At 41.7% G+C, this 18,662-nt stretch overlaps 1 protein-coding gene across 3 annotated transcripts in view; it reads left to right on the top strand.

Moving 5' to 3' along the window:
- Positions 1–10,746: 10,746 nt before the first annotated feature.
- Positions 10,747–18,662, top strand: part of PPP4R3B (protein phosphatase 4 regulatory subunit 3B) — a 64,353-nt gene continuing 56,437 nt past the window's right edge. For 2 of the 3 annotated variants that reach the window (XM_007075388.3, XM_007075389.3), the window contains exons 1-2: positions 10,747–11,130; positions 12,480–12,535. In XM_007075388.3, the coding sequence (XP_007075450.1) occupies positions 10,989–11,130; positions 12,480–12,535 (198 nt within the window). In that variant the 5' untranslated portion in view covers positions 10,747–10,988. The remainder of the gene's footprint in view (positions 11,131–12,479; positions 12,536–18,662) is intronic. The other variant, XM_007075387.3, reaches the window with a different exon arrangement.

Raw genomic sequence — 18,662 nt, 5'->3', positions numbered from 1 at the left:
TCTCTGAGCCAGGTTGGCACTGCCCCTGTGAGAGACGAAAGTCAGGGTACTTGACTTTCTTTTGACTGATTTGGGCCTTTTTCCTTGAGACCTTATCACCAGTTTCCCATAGGATGGTAAGTTCCTTCCATGCAATCCTCCTGAGACCTTCCAGCTAGCAGTAAGTCATTTACGTATTGAAGCAAGACAGAGCCATGTTGATCTGCTGGGAAGGCTCTTAGGTCTGAGGCTAATGCAGTGCCGAAAATAGCGGGGGAGTTTTTGAACCCCTGGGGCAAGCTGGTCCAGGTTAACTCACCCTTGTCACCATTTTCAGGATTCTCCCACTAAAGGCAAAGATTGGTTGACTCTGGGGGGGCCAGGCAGATGCAGAAGGCATCACTGAGGTCTAGGCATATGAAGAAGGCAGCTTCGGTGGGGATAAGACCCAAGACAGTGTATGGGTTTGGAACAACTGGTTGCAGGGTGACAGCAGCCTGGTTTATTGCACACAGGTCTTGGACCAACCGATAGTCATCAGTGCCTGGCTTCTGGACTGGTAGGAGAGGCATGTTCCAATATGACTGACAAGGGTGGGAGGATCCCGTATTTTACAGGTGCTTCTGTATACCCATCTGTGCCTTACAAGGGATGCAATACTGTTTTTGGCAGATGGGCCCTGCCCCTGGCTTTAGTTCTACAATTACTGGAGGCCAGTCCTAGTGGGTTGTCCTCAGCCCACACCCCCGGTACTCTGAAGGGCAGCTCAGGTCTCTGTGGTAGCTCCTCCATGAGACTGTAGAGATGCCATTCATCCCCTTGGGGAATCATGACAGTCATAATCTTTGCTTCCAGCTTTCGTAGGATCAGAGCAGCTTGTCCATGGGAGTTGAAAGTTCTCTGGGCCTGCTACTTTCCCAACAGGTCCTGGCCCATTAAAGCCACAGGGAAGTTGGAGAGATAGAGGAATTCACGGATGACTTCATGGCTGCCTAAACTGCACCACTGGGGCAGCAGGAAGGGACAACGTGTCCAATTGCCCATGGACCCCACAATGGTGGCTTGTCTCTGTGAGAGGGGGCCCACAGGTTGGGTCACCACTGAGTGTTCTGCCCCAGTATCTACTATGAAGTCGATGGATCAGTCCCCCACATTCATTTGGACCATAGGCTCTTGGGGGCCTAATAAAATAGAGCCCGGTCTATCATAGTCCTACTCATAGTCTTCCATGGCATTTAGCCCCACAAATCATCTTCGGGGGCCCCATGAGGCAGTGATGCTGGTTGGTACTGGTCCTGGACCACATGGCCTTTTTCTTTCTGTTTGGGGCCCTGTTGAAAATTACCCAGCCACAGGGGACACTCATTTTTCCAGCGGCCCTCCTGATGACAGTGACCACATTGGTTCCATCCTAACTGTGATCCTGGGCTAGATGATCCTCCCTGCCATTCCCCTTTTTGGCCCCTGCCCTGTCCCTGCAGGGCAGGCATCTTTCCAGGAGCATTCTGACCACTCCACCAAGGCAGCAACTAATAAGTCTGGCTTTTTCTGCACCTTCTGGCATTCTTGCCTCCGTGCCACCTGGTCATGGTCAACAAACACCTTAGTTGCTACTTCCAGCAACTGACTGGCATTCATGCCGCGAAATCCTCTAGCTTTTACAGTTGTGCTGATGTCCCTTGGGCCTGACCTATGAAAGTCGCATTGACCATCTGCTGGTTAACGGGCGCCTCTGGATCAAAAGGGGTGTAGAAACGAAATGCCTCACATAGTCTCTCATGGCATTGGCTCCAGCTCTTCTCAGGTCCTTGGAGCACTTCTTATGTTTTATTCATATTTATGGCCCTTCTTCCTCATTCCTTCATGCCATTTAGAAGGGCTTCTTGATACGGTTCAGTCCTTGCAAGCCCTACATCTACACTTGAGTCATTTGGGTCCCATTGGGGGTTCTTCCCAGGGAAGTGAGCCTGACCATAAGCCTGGGTGTCTAGTGTCCCAGCCGGGGCATTCTCCTCTAACCATTTTAGGGCTGCCTGAGTATTTTGGCGACACTCCTCCATGTTGAAGAGGGTCAGGAAGAGTTGGCAGCAGTGCTTCCAGGGAGATTTGTGGGTTTCAATTTTGGACTGCATTAGTTCAATCATAGCCTGGGGCTTCTCTGTATAGGAAGGAACACGGTGCTTCCAACTGAGGAGGTCCATGGTGGTAAAGGGTTGGTATACAAAAACATGCTGGCCTTCTCGGATCTGGCCTTCCTGATCATAATAGGTCCTTAGTTTCCCTCAGTGGCATCTGTAGGGCTCCCTGGTGTTGCTCCAGGGAAGGACTGTCTCCGCCGCCTGATCTTCTAGTTGCCTTCCAGGAGGGGTGTTATGGGGTTAGGAATGGTGGTCCGGGCGAGCCGGTCACATCCAGAGAGGCCAGTGGTGCTAGAGGTGGCAAGGCCTCAGGACTAGGGGCAAGCTCAGTGGGGTTTCAGTAGCTGGGGTGGCTGGAGACACAGGTGGCAGCGAGGGGTACAGTGGGGCATACGGTGGTGGGGTTCTCTCAGGCTCTCCCAACAGTATGGATTTTTCAGTTTTTGGCTGGCATTTGGAGGAAGCCGTGACATGAGCTATCATAACTTTACAGATCTCTTCAATACAGACTTTTAGCCAGGGCGGCCAAGATAGGACCAGGTCTTACCAACAATCAATGTAAGGAAACTGGTCAGAGTGGCCTGGATCCCCCAAAACGACCCTGAACACTCAGCCAACTAGTTCCTTATCAAGTGAGCCCTCAGAGGGCCAGCCCACCCTGAACGATGGCCAATCAATTTCAAAGAATGTCTGGAGCTTTCCAGGAGTTAATTTCACACCATAATCTATTGAATATCCCTTTTTGAAATTCCTCAACATACACTCTAGGGGAGTCGGTTTACTCTGCTTTCCACTCATTTCCTTCCCCTATCCGACAACTTTCATGCACAGGAGAGGAAAAGCGGGGAAGGGAGGGACTAATTTGGAGAGGACGCACTCGCTTTGTCCGTTTCCAGCCACTCTCCTCTTGGAGATATTTCAGGTGCCTCTTGACACTGTTGGGTTCAGTATCAAACCCTGACCCAGATCAGACTCCCAAGTCTGATGCTGCCCTAAGCCATATGAGGTCACAACGGAACCATGGATCAGGGCCAAACACTAGCTTCAGCCCATTGGTCAGGTCAGAACCTTTCCACTCTCCATCTCATTCACACACAGTCACACAGTGACTCCAACCCACTGCCCAGCAGCACCTTGGAGTTGTGGTTTCGTTCTTCATGGAGCTACTCAGGCAACTCTGGGAGGTGATCAGGCTCCCCTTCTGCCTCTCAGGGGCAGGTCTACCAAAATGAATGCTGGCTCTTACCGGTCTGATGGGCAGTGCTCCCTGAGGTGGTTCCTGGGCCTCACCAGGGTCCTTTGTGCATCCAGGACCCCCACCCCAGCACACATGGATCAAGCAGTCCATTGGCACCAGGTGAGGTTGCCTCTCCTGGTTCATACCCCTGCGATAAGAGAGGTAAAACACCATCTCCACCTCCTGGATGAGAGGTACACCCCACGAGATGTAGTGGTGAATCACACACACAGAGAGTCTGGACCCGAGGCTTTTCTTTCCAGGAAGCAACTTTATTTGTGCCAGCACAGGCTCAGTGGGCTAAAACCCAAAAGCTGAGCCCTGAGTGCAGCGGGGGGGGCGGGGGGGGGTGTGCCTTTTCTTCAATTTTTGCTCCCGTGTCTCCCATATATAGTAACATACAGTCTGAATGGGCAGTCTATATTACAAAGTTGTGAAGAATATTGCACATGCACACATAGCCAGGTTGCCTTCCCTTATCTTGAGGTTTCCATCACATTCCATAGGGAGGGGCTCTACCACACCATCCCATATTTCAAGCTGCAGGATTTCCCAACCAGGGGCCTAACTGCACAGCAGACCTCTCCCCCACTCCCCCGCCCACGGGCTAAGCATTCAAATATCTTTAGAGCTCTGTAACTCTGTCAAATCCCATATCTGTTCTTACACTGAAGGAAATAAGGGCCTTTTTATGAAGCCCAAAGAGGCCTCCTGGCTCCCAAACTTAGCTTTAACTGTGTGTTAAGTGTCAACTCAATATCCCCCTGCAAGGCAGTAGTACAACTTAAGTGGCCAGCTCTGCTATCCTTGTAGGCATTGTTTTCCCCATATTTTTCAAACGCCTAAATCACTGTCTAGACAACAGCATTCCCCTCTTACGGGAAGTTTTCCTAGGTCACTACTGGTCAAATCATTAGTCAAGTGGCCACCTTGTGCCAAGGACTGAGTCAACTATTCCCCAAACCCCATCTTACTGCCTGATTTCTTACACCACTCCCTGTACCACATATGTCAGTTCCAGCCCTCAGAGACACAGATGCCAAGAAGGGATTAAACATGTAAGATAATGACTGGAGGAAACATCTGTGAAGAATAAAATAGACAGGAATTGACAGAGAGAGCCTACAGACCATAATACAAGTTTGACCTCTGTAAAAAGAAGGAAGGGAAGGAAATACTGAGTGGAAAGAGCTTCAGATTATAGTGTAGTTCCAAGAAAGTCTCTTCCAGACTGCTAAGAAGTTCCCCAAGCCACAGTTGCCCACAGAGAAGTTCTACACTGGACAGTAAAGGACAAGTATAGTAGTACTCCTGCTGTGCTCAGTTACTGGCTAGGAGCAGCTCAAGGTTTTTACGGCCTCAGCTCAAATGCAATGGACCCAAAGCAGTGGCAGCTGGCTGTCAGTCAAGTATGTTCCCCAAAGTAGGTCCTCTTGAAGGGGATCTGAACAGTGCACTGATATGGCCACCATATCAATTAAATACCAAAACAAGTAATAAAAAACTATGGCAATTAAAACTGTCACACTACAGTTAGCCAACTAAAACAATGAAAACAATGTAGTGAGTTCAGACTCAAACCCAGATACAGAGGCATCTGGGTGGCTCAGTCAGCTGAGTGTCTGACTTTGGCTCAGGTCATGATCTCACAGTTCATGAGTTTGAACCCTGCGTGGGGCTCTGCACTGACAGTGTGGAACCTGCTTGGGATTCTCTCTCTCTCCTTTCTCTCTGTCCCTCCCCCACTCATGCTTTCTCTCTCTCTCAAAATAATAAAATTTTTTACAAATTTAAAATCCAGATATATTTATGTATATGTGACTGTAAACTTAGTAAAGAGTATGATTAAAATAGCACTTCAAATTATTTAATCTATAAATGATATTGACAAGTGGCTCTCCATTTGGAGGAAAAATTTTAAATTAGCATCCTACTTCACATATACAAAAAATCCAAGTGGAATACAGAATTAAACATGAAATATATTAGAATACCTTTGTCAAAAATGGAAAATTAGCCACATACAGTTAAATTAAAAAAGTTTTTAAGTATAGAGTCCAAAGGGCAAACATAACAAAAGAGACAATAGCAGATAAGATATTTTAACAAATGTCATTTGCATGGCAAGCAAATGGTAGGAGCAGTAGTGGACCTTAGGAGAACAGAGGAAGTTACAACCTAATTTACCACAGAGATGATCAGAGAAGAAGAGAATTAATTATCTCCACAACAAATCAGAAAGGATCAGGGCTCAGAATTTGAGGACAGGGTCAAACTATATAGAAAGGGTTCCCTTCCCAACCTCACATAACCAAAGGACTACCATCTCCCTCTACACACACTCATACCCATATAAGCCCTTTGAACACTGTTGCCACCACCACCTCAGGAGACTGAGATTTATTTTCTGAATTAGGAGAGTCTTTTGACTTGGAGACACTAGTCACATTAGTGGGCCACTGTGAAAGCAGTGTTGAAAGGAGTAATTAAATGAAAGCCTGAATACCAAACAGATGGACCTCTTGCCACCTTCCTCTGCCTCTATTCTGTCAGGGTATGAGGGAACACCTGGAGAAACGACAATCACCCAGAGAAAAGGCTCCTAAGAATATTTGGTAAATGGTATGGGAAGAGCTATGATTGAAAAAATCACCCCAGGGAAAATCACACAGTCCATAGCCTTGCTCTTGAGAGTAAAGAGCCAGGATTTGGTAGGGGCTAAACCATGAAGAGCTTTGTATGCCACCCTACAGAACTTTATCCTACAAGGAATCAGAAACTGTTAAAAAATGTAAAAAATATATCAGATTTGTTTCACAACTTTCAGTAGTGCGTCAAAAACTGACTACTTAGAAATTAGACACACCAATCTGTAGCTTTCAAAGATGTAATTTTTTTTTTTTAATTTTTTTTTTCAACGTTTATTTATTTTTGGGACAGAGAGAGACAGAGCATGAACGGGGGGGGGGGGGGGGGCAGAGAGAGAGGGAGACACAGAATCAGAAACAGGCTCCAGGCTCCGAGCCATCAGCCCAGAACCTGACGCGAACCTCGAACTCACGGACCGCGAGATCGTGACCTGGCTGAAGTCGGACGCTTAACCGACTGCGCCACCCAGGCGCCCCTCAAAGATGTAATTTAATCTCAGTTGATTTGATAGGGGAGTTATTAAATTACCTGCTAGGGAGCATGTCAAATTGAGTAGTAAACTTCTAAGGAAACTTCAATCTTTGAACAGTTATTGAGTTCATGCTATATTCCACACCTTCCGCTAGGCACTACAGATAAAATGGTAAGAAAAAAACATAGACCCCTGAACTCAAAGAAATTTGTCATCTAGATGAAGAGACAATTATTAATCAGAAATCATACAAATAAAGCTACACATATGACAAATGCTACAATGGAAGGGTGCATGGTCCTGTGAATATGTAATAAGAAAATAAAACAGATACTCTGGTTGTCTTCCCACATCTGTTTTATCCATTATCACATGGTATATCCACGGGATTTGGGTGGGATTAAACCCATCCCCAGCCCCCAGGATGGGCCTTGATTAGCCTCCACCAATCAGTGCCTGACATTCCCTAGACTTCAAATCTCTAGGTTCAAGGGTAGACATGTGACCTATATTAGTCTAATTAAAATGCAACTGGGAATATGTGAGGAAACTCTCTTTTGCTGTGAATGAAGAACTGTGGAAACTGGGGAGCTCTTGGCCACTGTCTTAAGATACAAAAGATCTTAAGCCTTAGATGAATTTGACAAAGCAGAATATAGAATTCAGAGGGAGAAGGAAAACAAGTTCTCGCTGTTCATGTTGAACCAATAGAGTCTATCTGAGGTTTCCCTTTATCTCCAGACTTCCCATTCATGAGCCAATAAATTCTCTTATCATTTAAACTACTCTGAATTGGGTTTTTTGGTGTCTGTAACATTCCAAGAGGATATTATCTAGTCAGGGGAGTCAGAGGCTCCTCTATGAAAGTGGCAACTAGCAGCATCTGAAGGATAAAGCAAGAGTTGTCATGAGATGACTGTAGGGAACAAAGTTCAGACAAAAAAGTGTCAATTTTAACTTGGATCAAGTATGGGCATCTGGTGGCTCAATCAGTTATGAGTCTGATTCTTGATTTCATGTCAGGTTATATGATCTCACGGTTAGTGGGATGTCATGCTGACAGCACAGAGCCTGCTTTGGATTCTTTCTCTCTCTCTCCCTCAAAACAAATTAGCTTAGTTCAAGTAAAATGGGTTGAAAAATGTCCAGTGGCATTATTAACATAGATATCTTCAGCTAGTTTATAAAGAGCTTTATGATGAAGGCAAGGCAGGAGGATGGAAGGGATAGAAATCAGAATAGGTTCAACTAAGGAACAAGTGAGAGATGAAGAAATGAAGGGAATATAAACAACTTCAACACTTAGTTTGGCTGTAAAGGGGAAAAGAAATAGGAATGTGGCTGAAGAGGATATAGGTTATTAGTTTGATGGTTTATTTAAATGGCAAAGACTTAATCATCTTAAAGAAAAAAAATGAGTGAATATAGCAAACTCTTGTTTATTAAAACATTTAACAGAAGGGGAAGGGTGAAAACAGAAAGCCTCACATTTCAAGGACATGAGTCAATCAAACGACAACCTAATTGTATATATTAACAACGTAATTTTTTAAACCTTCAAGAATTAAAAAATGTAATGTGCCTCCCAAGGACAATGGCAATGATGGTAGATGATTTGGGTGATCACAGCTGGACGAAAGGGTGCAATACTACTGGCATCAGATGGGTGAAAATAAGGATGCTGCTAAACACCTGTAATGCACAGAACAACCTCTCACAACAAAGAATTATCTAGCCCAAAATGTTAGTGCCAATGCTGAAAATCCCTGCTCTAGGAATTTAACTTCAAATATATTTTGAACACATGAAATAATTTCTGTAAATCACTTATTGTTGAAGGGTGGAAACTACTGGAAATGACACATACATAGAAGACAGTTTAAACTGGGGTACATCTGGGGCGCCTGGGTGGCTCAGTCGGTTGAGCGTCCGACTTCAGCTCAGGTCACGATCTCACGGTTCGGGAGTTCGAGCCCCGCGTCAGGCTCTGGGCTGATGGCTCAGAGCCTGGAGCCTGCTTCCGATTCTGTATCTCCCTCTCTCTCTGCCCTTCCCCCATTCATGCTCTGTCTCTCTCTGTCTCAAAAATAAATAAACATTAAAAAAATTTTTAAACTGGGGTACATCTGTACAACAATGTGTATAGTATTACAAAATTTGGGTTTAAAGACACTGGTTTCCTTATTATCCCTCTCACTCAGCATGCTACAGCCACAAGGCTTTGTACTTTGCTGTCCGGCTCCCTCATGCTCTCTTCCCTTGAGGAAATGCATGGCTGACTACCTCCCTCAGAGGCCCTCCTCAATAAACACCATTTTCCTTCCCAAGCTCACTGACCTTTTGCTACTTTTATTTTTTTGTACTCATATATATATTTGTTCATTGTCTTCCTACACTAGAATGTAAGCTCCGTGACAAGAGGGACTTCTATTTATTCACTGTATGGAACAGTGTCCTAGCACATAGTATATGATCAACAAATACTAGGAATGATTGAGTAAATACAGGAAATAACTATTATTTCGCCATTTTATCCAGAGTTAGTAGGGCCATTAACCTTGACACATATAGTATTAAACAGACTTCTTCGTAGTTGTCATTCCTTTAACTTAAATATTACTTACAGAGAAGTTCTTTTAGGCCAGTAACATATAATGACTTTGTTCTTCCTGTCCTCTCAGCCTTGAACACTTTCCCAAGCCAAAATGCAAATTCCCATTCAGGGATCCTCAAACACCTGGTTCAAAACTTCTGTGAAGCTTTCTTTGACCCATGACAGAAATATTTTCTCTGGGCTCAAAATGCATTTTGTCCACATCAATCACAGCAATTAACGGGTCCTATTATTACATTAACTACTTAATTCAAGTACATTTTCTGAGGTCTCCTTCAGATTAAAAAAAAATCCTATGTATTCAGATTTTGCAATTAGAATTTATTTTGTATCAGGCGTCTGTTCTTCCTAAGACTTCTCACGTTTTTAGTGCACCTCCGAAGGGTGTCTACGTAGAAGATCTTGTCAAAACCACAGGTAAGTCCTGACGACAACTCCCAAGATGCGCCGCAGGGGCTACGTGTGCAATTCGTCTGGTTTTCACTTTTCAGACTAATGGGTTAGAAAGAACTAAAGACAGAACAAGCTGAGAAAGGCTTTAAAAACGAATAAAAGGATTCCATCGAGAACGAACGTGGACCGAAATAAACGACTGCCCAGCAAAGGGCTGGTATCCACCCGGCAATGTTTGACAATCAATGTGAATGCCGAGAGAATTCACCTTCCGCTTATTCAGCGCAGAAGACCTCCCGATAGATAACGCAAGAAATGCCCGTAAGAAACACTCAAAAATATCAAAACAATTATTTTAGATGTGTTAGGAACGTAGGTCCGCGCCACTTCCCTCAACTTCTCTGAAGATTTCTTTTCCGAGCTTACAAACACGGAAGGGCCACTGTATTTTCGTGAGGGGGAAAGGATGCTTCTCAATGGCCAGCCACCAAAAGCCTAACAGTGAAACGCTTTGGCGGGAAATAGGAATTTGTCAACACACTCCGTACCACGCACGTTATAATTGCCTGGAGATCCACAGAACACTTCCTGAGGAGATGCTTAACTTTAACAGATTCCATAATAAGTTTTGGTGGGTTTCGGGTCTCCTTAAAGGGATCACTGTTCCTACATGTTCACAGAAATTTAAACTGTTTGTCTCCCACAGGCTGACAGGGTTAGCTTCCAATTAAGAGTGCGAGCACATTTCCTTCCCTCTTGCTTAGGGTTAGTCCCACCCGAGGATGCGTACCTCCCAAGTTTGCTCTACTTTTTCCTCAGAGCTGAGTCCCACGACTCGTCACACCCTCAGGGCAGCCCGCAACCACTTCAAAAAAAACCAAAACTCGGCTCTCGCTGCTAGCTCAGAGAGCAGTCTCGCGGCACTAAAGGGGACAGAGAACTCGCGAGAGCCGACCACCCGGCCGAGATCCCGCGCCATCAGGCAGGGCCGAGAGAAGAGGAAGTTGCACGTAGACCCTCCCACTTCGGTCCAGTAAACCGCCTCGCGAGAACACCGAGCACTGCGGGCTCGGAAGAGCGTGCGGAAAGCAGAAGTGCAGCGTGTTGGACTCGTCGGCCGCCGTAGCCCCTGCTAGGACAGCCCGTGCGAGTCTGCTGGAGGAGGAAGAGAAAGGCTTAGAGAATCGGGTTACAAGATGGCGGATCTGTAGTAGTTACCGCGGCGGCGGCGGCGGCGGGAGAGCGAGCGAGCTCTGGGGGGTAAAGGGAGGGAGGGTGGGTGTGTGCGGGGGTGAAGTGAGAGGTTACCGGGTCTCCGGGCGGAGAGGTCTCGGTGACTCTTGTTGCCCCTTCCCGCGACTGAACCTTGGGAGCCATGGTGAACTCGGGCCTCTCTGGAGCCGCCGCCGCCGCTGCCGCCTCCGCCGCAACCGTCTCTCAAGAGTGAGGGGCGCGGACGACGTGAGCGAGGAGGCAGCGGCTGGAGCGGAGGGGACAGCAGCCACCATGTCGGATACGCGGCGGCGAGTGAAGGTCTATACCCTCAACGAAGACCGTCAATGGGACGACCGAGGCACCGGGCACGTCTCCTCTACTTACGTAGAGGAGCTCAAGGGGATGTCGCTGCTGGTTCGGGCTGAGTCCGACGGTAAGGTTATTGGAACATAGAATAGGGGACAGTCAGTGCCTCCGGTTTGGGCAAAGCCCTGGTGTTTAGGCCCTGGGCCGGGTACTGTTACTGCCACATCTTGGGACAGCGCATTGGTTTTGTGCCTGCACTTCTGTACGGTAAAAACAAACTACTTTGTCCGGATTTACCCTCAGTCAGACGCTGATGCTGTTCCCCCGCCTCCTATCCGTATTAAGGATTTGACCCCTTCCTCTCCAGTCTCGCCTCCTTTGAAAAGGGGCGAGTGAGAAGAGAGGAAGTAATGAGAAAACAGAGTAGTTATTTACTCGCCCTAGGGAGCTGACGACACCCCCCCCACACACACTTAATTTTTGCTTTCTTACCCAATTACTTGTCTATTTCAAAAGTCTTAGTAAAACTTTACTTTCTCAGTGTTGTTGTTGTTGTTGTTGTTAACCCATTTTACTAACGAATCCCGTTCGCCCCAGTCGACAGGTGCTAGGGAAAACCAAAAGGCACCTTTTTTTGCAGTTATTGCAGACTGTTGCCACGATACATGCACGCACAAGCATATCTATGTCGGGGATCCCTCCAGGCTGCCTTTGTAGAGGTTGCCATGAAAAAGTGGATACTTTACAACCTAAACAAGTTAGGACACCAGAGCAGATTGTAAACGTTTATCCGTTGATTTTTTTGTAGGAGTCATGTGAAGTATTTTTAAATTATAAAATGTAGAGTCGTAATTAAAACCATTCTCGTTGTAATCTGAACGCCTCTGTTTGACCAGCTGTGTCCAGATAGTAGAAAAATAACAATCTTAGATTTATTGTATTTTGAACTCTCGCACTCTCCCTATTATTTTAAATAGTTGTGGACGTTTATTTCTACATGAAGTGTCCTTCCTTTTGTTAAGGAGAAAAGGATAAATGCAGTTCTGTAATTTATGTACTAACTACTTAGATTCCTGTTGTCCTTTGTAATTTGTTTTATTTGTTAAAATGGAAAAGCAATAAAATAACTTTGTTAAAAAGAGTTTGGCTTCAAGTAGTCATTTAGATCTTAAAATTTTCATTTCAATAAAACTTGAATGGACATCTAGCCTCCTTACATTTTGGGTCTGAATGTTGATCCTAAGAGGATTTTTTTCCTTTAAGGGCATATGGGGATAAGATGGTGTGTTCTAAATTAAATAGGAAGCCCAGATCTGGAGAGAAAAATGTGAATCATAATACATTTGATTACTTCACATCTCTAGATAAGGGAAGAGAACAGAAGTGTTTTTTGTTTTTTTTTTTTTAATTTATATTCTGATACTTTAATCAGGTTTTATAAATTGAAACTTATAAATATTATTTTTTATCTTTCAGGATCACTACTCTTGGAATCAAAGATAAATCCAAACACTGCATATCAAAAACAACAGGCAAGTAGTTTATCTTTAATTTGAAAGACTTCATCTGTGATCAAGAAAGTATTAATGTTACAAAGATGGGAAAATTTTCCTGATAAGATAAAACATGTTTGGTAAACAGAGTTACACACTGTATTTCCCTGGTAGGTCAAAAGTTTGAAACAAAAGTGAAAGTTTTTGTACTGGCAGTAATTTATTACCTTTGAATTGAGCCAGTGTTAGTTTATGTTAGAATATAGTGTATTCATTAGTCTTATTTAACTACAGATAGCCAGGTATCTTTTATACCCTGTACACTAAGCCTTTTTATTCTCAATCACATTTAAAGAAAATGGCATATAAGAAAATTCAAAGGGACACTCTTTAAAGCGAGGAAAACCTGTTTGTGGTGTGAAATTTGATCGTTTGACTCCAGCAAAAGTAGAGTTTTTGAAGTAGAAGCATTTAAATCCTGTTCTTTAATTCTATATTTTTAATATAAGCAGTGGTGTGATACTTTATAAAAGTGTACATTGCCAGTCATGTAATGTTTTCTATTAATATTTATTGTCTTATTGGGAAGAGAAAAACCTGTGTTTTTTTTTTTAGTGTGCCCAGGTATTTAATCTGGAATGGCAGCAGTGCTTGAACCTTTTCTTTTGTGAATATTTGCATTTTTATTATTATGTATTTCAAAACTGAAAAGTACAGAAAATATAATGTGTGTCCGTATAACCACCAAATTTAAAGTGTTAACATTATACCATATTTGTTTCAAATCTTTGTAATGTTCAACATTGTGGATAGAGTTAAAGTCCCCTTTGTACCCCCATCTCATTCTATCCATTCTCCTTCCTAACTGTAGGTAACCATTGTTCTGAAATTGATGTATTATTTCTGTACATGCTTATATACCTTTTCTGCATATGTATGTACTCATAAATAATATGTAGTCTTTTATGTGTTTTAAAACTTTATACAGTTGATCTCATACTCTTACATGTACTCTGGATTTTCATTTTTCATTCAACAGTTAATTTGAAGATTTGTTGATATTAACAATGTAGATCTAGTTTTTCGGGTTTTTTTTTTTTTTTTTAACTGTGTAGTATTCTATATTAGACATTTAGATTATTTCTAGGTGGGTGTGGTGTGGTGTGTAAAATGAATGTGGCAGAGTTTTCTAGGAAAAGATAAGTTACTTTAGGATTATATTCACACCATCAATACCTACTTTCTTCAAGGTCAGTGAAAATTTGGATGCCCAGAAATAATTCACAGTTGGAGGAGTGACAACATGTCTGTTGCACAGCTCATTATTAGTAAAAATCTTACTGTTAAACTGTTGTTTTGCATGTGCAATATATTCTTAACCACTTCTTTGAAATACTTAATTTTTCAATATTAATGTTTTTTTCTTATTGCTTAGAAAATATTATGTGTCTTTGTGATGGAGAACCAAACATTTGTCCTGTATTGAACACTTGAAAATGTTTCCTACAACTTGGATACTTAAGTAAATTTAATTTCTAAGTCAGCCAAGCAGATGATTGTCTTTGCACTGAATTTTACCAGATAGTTACCTTTTTTGTTTTGTACTTTTTTTTTTTTTTTTTTTTGCTTCTTTGCTTGTGGGCAAAGAAATTCCAATTTGTAATCTTTTTCCCTCCTATCTGTATGAATATAAAATATTCAGGAACTATGTTTTTAATGTGACTCCCTACAAATTAATTATAATGTGGATTCTTTTCAGATTGTGTATAAGATTCTTTAACTGTTGTTGCTGTTGAAAAGATCACATGTGATAGTGGTTTGTGTATAAAATAGTCCTCCAACATTAGTCCAGAAATACATGATGGTTCATTAGAAACTTTAAAACATATCTTTCTTTGTAATATTACTCTCCTAGAAAGCTAAAGTATTGGAGAAAAATGTACTTATTTTAAAAAATTCATGCTGTTGGGAAAATGTTTTCCATAATTCATCACGTTTAAATATATAACGTTAGGATTTTTAAGAACCTTTTTCTAAATGAATTACTTTTACTAAACATTAAAGTATAAGAGAACACTGGCACTGACAGTAATATGGAAAAGCTCTGTATCTAAAATTGAAAAATGTGTAAATAGGGTCACTTGTTTTATTTTCTTTATTTTTGTTTAAATTGAGTACACTTTTCTAATAGAATCAATGAGCAATTTAGGGATTGTTTTAAACTTAGTTTGTTGTACATAACGGTTTTTCATTTTTTCACCAAAACATTGTTCATTTTGTACTTTTTGCCAGATTATACAAATTGAGATTTCCAAACACATAGATGTTTTTCTGTGTTCATTAGAATTATATTTTTTAATGTCATCATTTAAGTTATTCAATAAATTGGCCCAGAAAAGTATTCATTTCCAAAATTTATATGAAATATATTGATCAGTAGTGGGTTTTTAATTTTAAAAAGACTAGAGTGAATGACATGCTCATAGTTTATAGGACGTATTGCTACAGAATGCATTGGATAAATTCAAAGAAAATTATTTAACATTCTTTTTTTAACATTACACAGTTATAAAATGAGCCAAGTTCTGATTTATGGGCTCAAAATAAGTTAGAATGAGTAGAGTTGAATGTGAAATGACCCCATATCAATAGGTCATCATTGATTCACAACACTTTCTTGATTACTGTAGGCAGTAGAACATGAAATAAAGTGCCTGATGATACATATGAAAACTTTAAGTTATTTAGAATCAGCCCTACTGATGTTGACTAAATCAAAAGCAGAGTCATAGGGATGTGTACCCTTTTATATGTAATACCATTGGGTGTTAATTGGGTTTAGGAAAGAAGTGTAAGGAAGTCCCCATGGGTTTTTTGGGAGACAAGATAATAACAGGTGAAACATTTACCTTATGATAATAAAACAACTGATAAATGGTTTTAATCTAGTCCTTACTGAAAGCCCATGAAAGCATTCCACAGATAAGGCAGTTAAGGCCCAGAAAGGTCAAGTTTCTTGACTGAGATTATACAGCATGTATATGCCAACACAAAATTTATAAAAACAATTTATTCCACAGACTCGGGCAGTAGAAAATTAAAGAAGGAAGATTTGAGTTAGAATCATTAAGAAAAATTTCACTCTCCCTGGTCCTGTCTGCTGAAGGAAATGGTACACCTGACACAAAAGTTATTAAGCCTCTTTGCAACAGAGGTTTCTTATTTTTACATTTGTTTAGCTAAACAGGAGCTATTATAGATTCTTGAGGAGGGGGTTTAACATGATGAAAGTGATACCGTGTTTGGGAAGCAAGTGTGGCAGTGTCGTGGATAATGAATTGGGGGTGGAAAGGGAAACAGCTTTGGAGTAGCAAGACTATTTACTATAATTCAGATGCAGAAAAAATTAGTCTGTTGCAGTATAGTAAATGGAATTAGAAAGAAGAAAAAGAGCTCTAGTATTTCCAAGAAAGTGCTGGAAGATTTGGTGAATGATTAAATATGAAAGAGAAGGAATCAAGGGTCACTAGAAGTGTTTATAGTCTTGGGGCCAGGAAAATGATGGTTCTCTCCAGGAACTGGGAAGTTGAGAAGAAAGGTTTACATTAATGATTTGGTTATTGGCTTGTTTATTTAAAAAAAAAACAAAAACAAAAAACTATTTTGGGTAGATAATACAGTCACATCGTTAAAAATTCAGAAAGTATTTGGTGAAGTCTCTCCCACCCTGGACTCCATCCACATGCTTTCCGTTGCTAGAGGCCACCAGTGTTACCAGTTTCTTGCATATCTTCCTAGAGGTCTTATGCATGTGTGAATGAGTAGGCATGCAATCACATATATATTTTCCCCTTTACTGGCATAATTGGTAGCATACTATATACTGTTTTATACCTTCTCTCCCCCCGACTTAGGCTTTGAAATGATGATAAGATAATTGTAGGGGCGCCTGGGTGGCTCAGTTGGTTAAGCGGCCGACTTCGGCTCAGGTCATGATCTTGCGGTCCGTGAGTTCAAGCCCCGCGTCAGGCTCTGTGCTGACAGCTCAGAGCCTGGAGCCTGCTTCAGATTCTGTGTCTCCCTCTCTCTGACCTTCCCCCGTTCATGCTTTGTCTCTCTCTGTCTCGAAAATAAATAAATGTTAAAAAAAAATTTTTTTTTTTTAAAAAAGATAATTGTAAATGTCTTAAAATGAACAACTGAACTAGAGACAGTAAGAGTTGGTATGAAAGATTCTAATTTGAGAATCATTGCTACTTTTAGCTGTAAGAGGGGACCTCTTTCAAGGGAGTAGATAGAAATCGAGAAAAGAATAAAGCATAAGACCAAGCCTTGTTGAATTGTCCACATTTATTCATTCATCCAATAATACTTGGTTGAGTGCTGCTTATGGGTTTGTAACTAACTGGTTTATATTTTTAAAGTGCATTTGAAAGTTTTTGAAAATTTGCAGCAGAGCAGTGACATGATCCAAACTAAAGCAAAAATGTGTGGAATTGAAGAGGTGCAATAACTGGGAGAGTAGTTGAGAGATTACAATATAATTCAAGCAAGAGATAATGTTGAATCAGGTTAGAGTAATGTCAGTGGACATAGAAAGAGGTGGATGGGTTTGAGATACATATTGAAGATAGAATTGACAGGGTATGCTGCTGGGTTAGGTGTTTGGTAATTAGGAAGAAGATCTAGTTAAGAGGAAGAATACGCAATTGGAAGAGTAGAAAATCAGAAAAATGTGTTGTCTTGAAACCAAGGGAGAATAGAATTTTGGTAACAAAAGGAGAGTCAATGAATGGCTGTTCATATCCTGCAAGTGAAAGATTGAGACTATTTCTAGGTTGTAGTTAGAAGAACATCTGTGCTAAAGGTAGAGGTGATAGGTCCCTGGGTGGCTCAGTTGGTTAAGCATCCAGCTTCGGCTCAGGTCATGATCTCAGTTAGTGGGTTTGAACCCCACATCAGGCTCTCTGCTGACAGTTCTAAGAGCCTGGAGCCTGCTTCAGACCCTGTATCTCCCTCTCTTTCTGCCCTTTCACTCACACTCTCTTTCTCTCTCTCTCAAAAATAAACATTAAAAATTTTTTTTAAAGTTAGAGGTGAGGGGCGCCTGGGTGACTCAGTTAAGCGTCCAACTTTGGCTCAGGTCATGATCTCACGGTCCGTGAGTTTGAGCCCCGCGTTGGACTCTGTGCTGACAGCTCAGCTCCTGGCGCCTGCTTCAGATTCTGTGTCCTCCTCTCTCTGCCCCACCCCTGCTTGAACTGTGTCTCTTTCAAAAATGAAAAAACATTAAAAAAAGGTTTTTTTAAATGTAGAGGTGAAAATTGTCACAATGTATCTCTTAGTTGGCAAAATAAACCAGTAAAATTAGGGATTTGGGGTTTTACCTGAGAGGCACTGTGGGGAATAGACTAAGGTAAGGAGTATAGTATATAATGTAAGGGATATTTCTATAATATTGAATGCTGAGTTAAGATAATAGCATGAATGTGTAATGAATAGAGCCCACTCTGGCTATAGATCAGGAGCACAAGTGGAGGACATGAATTACTATGTTGGAAAGATTGGGCAGTCATGAGTACAGGTATATTCTAGGTGGTGGTGGTTTGGAACGAGACTAAGGAATCCTTGGAAATCAGATGGAGAGGGATTTTATATAGAGGTTCGGACAGGTAACCTACATAAATATAATGCTGCAGGGCAAAAGGTTGGGAAGCAAGTTGTTAAGAACTTTGTGTTCTTTTAGAATTGTTCACGTTTTTTATGGGGCATAGTATCAAGGACATGAATAAGGTATTTATTTCATTATAATTTTGAGCAGATTTTCTCTGAATCTTATCTTTTAAATGGAGGTACTACCTACATCATGTAATAGTTGTGAATTAATGTATAAAAAATGCTTTAGCATAGTATCTCACACATAAGCTCAATGAAAGACCTATAGTCATAATAATCTCATCATAATCCTCTTTTCCAATGAGGAAAGAAGAATCAAAGGGGTTAAATACTTTGCTGAAAGTCACAGAAATAGCGGACAGTGAAACTGTGAGTGATGCCCAGGTCCTAATTCTAGTCTGGGGTTATTCCCATTATATCCAAATATATCACAGATTTTAGGAAGATTTTAGTACTGTTTTTTAGCAGCGTCATCATGTGTACCTTGGAC

This window comes from Panthera tigris, chromosome A3 (genome assembly GCF_018350195.1).
Source record: "Panthera tigris isolate Pti1 chromosome A3, P.tigris_Pti1_mat1.1, whole genome shotgun sequence".
Classification (NCBI taxonomy): domain Eukaryota; kingdom Metazoa; phylum Chordata; class Mammalia; order Carnivora; family Felidae; genus Panthera; species Panthera tigris.
Note: the sequence above shows the minus strand (reverse complement) of the source record. Positions and strands in the feature narration are given on the sequence as shown.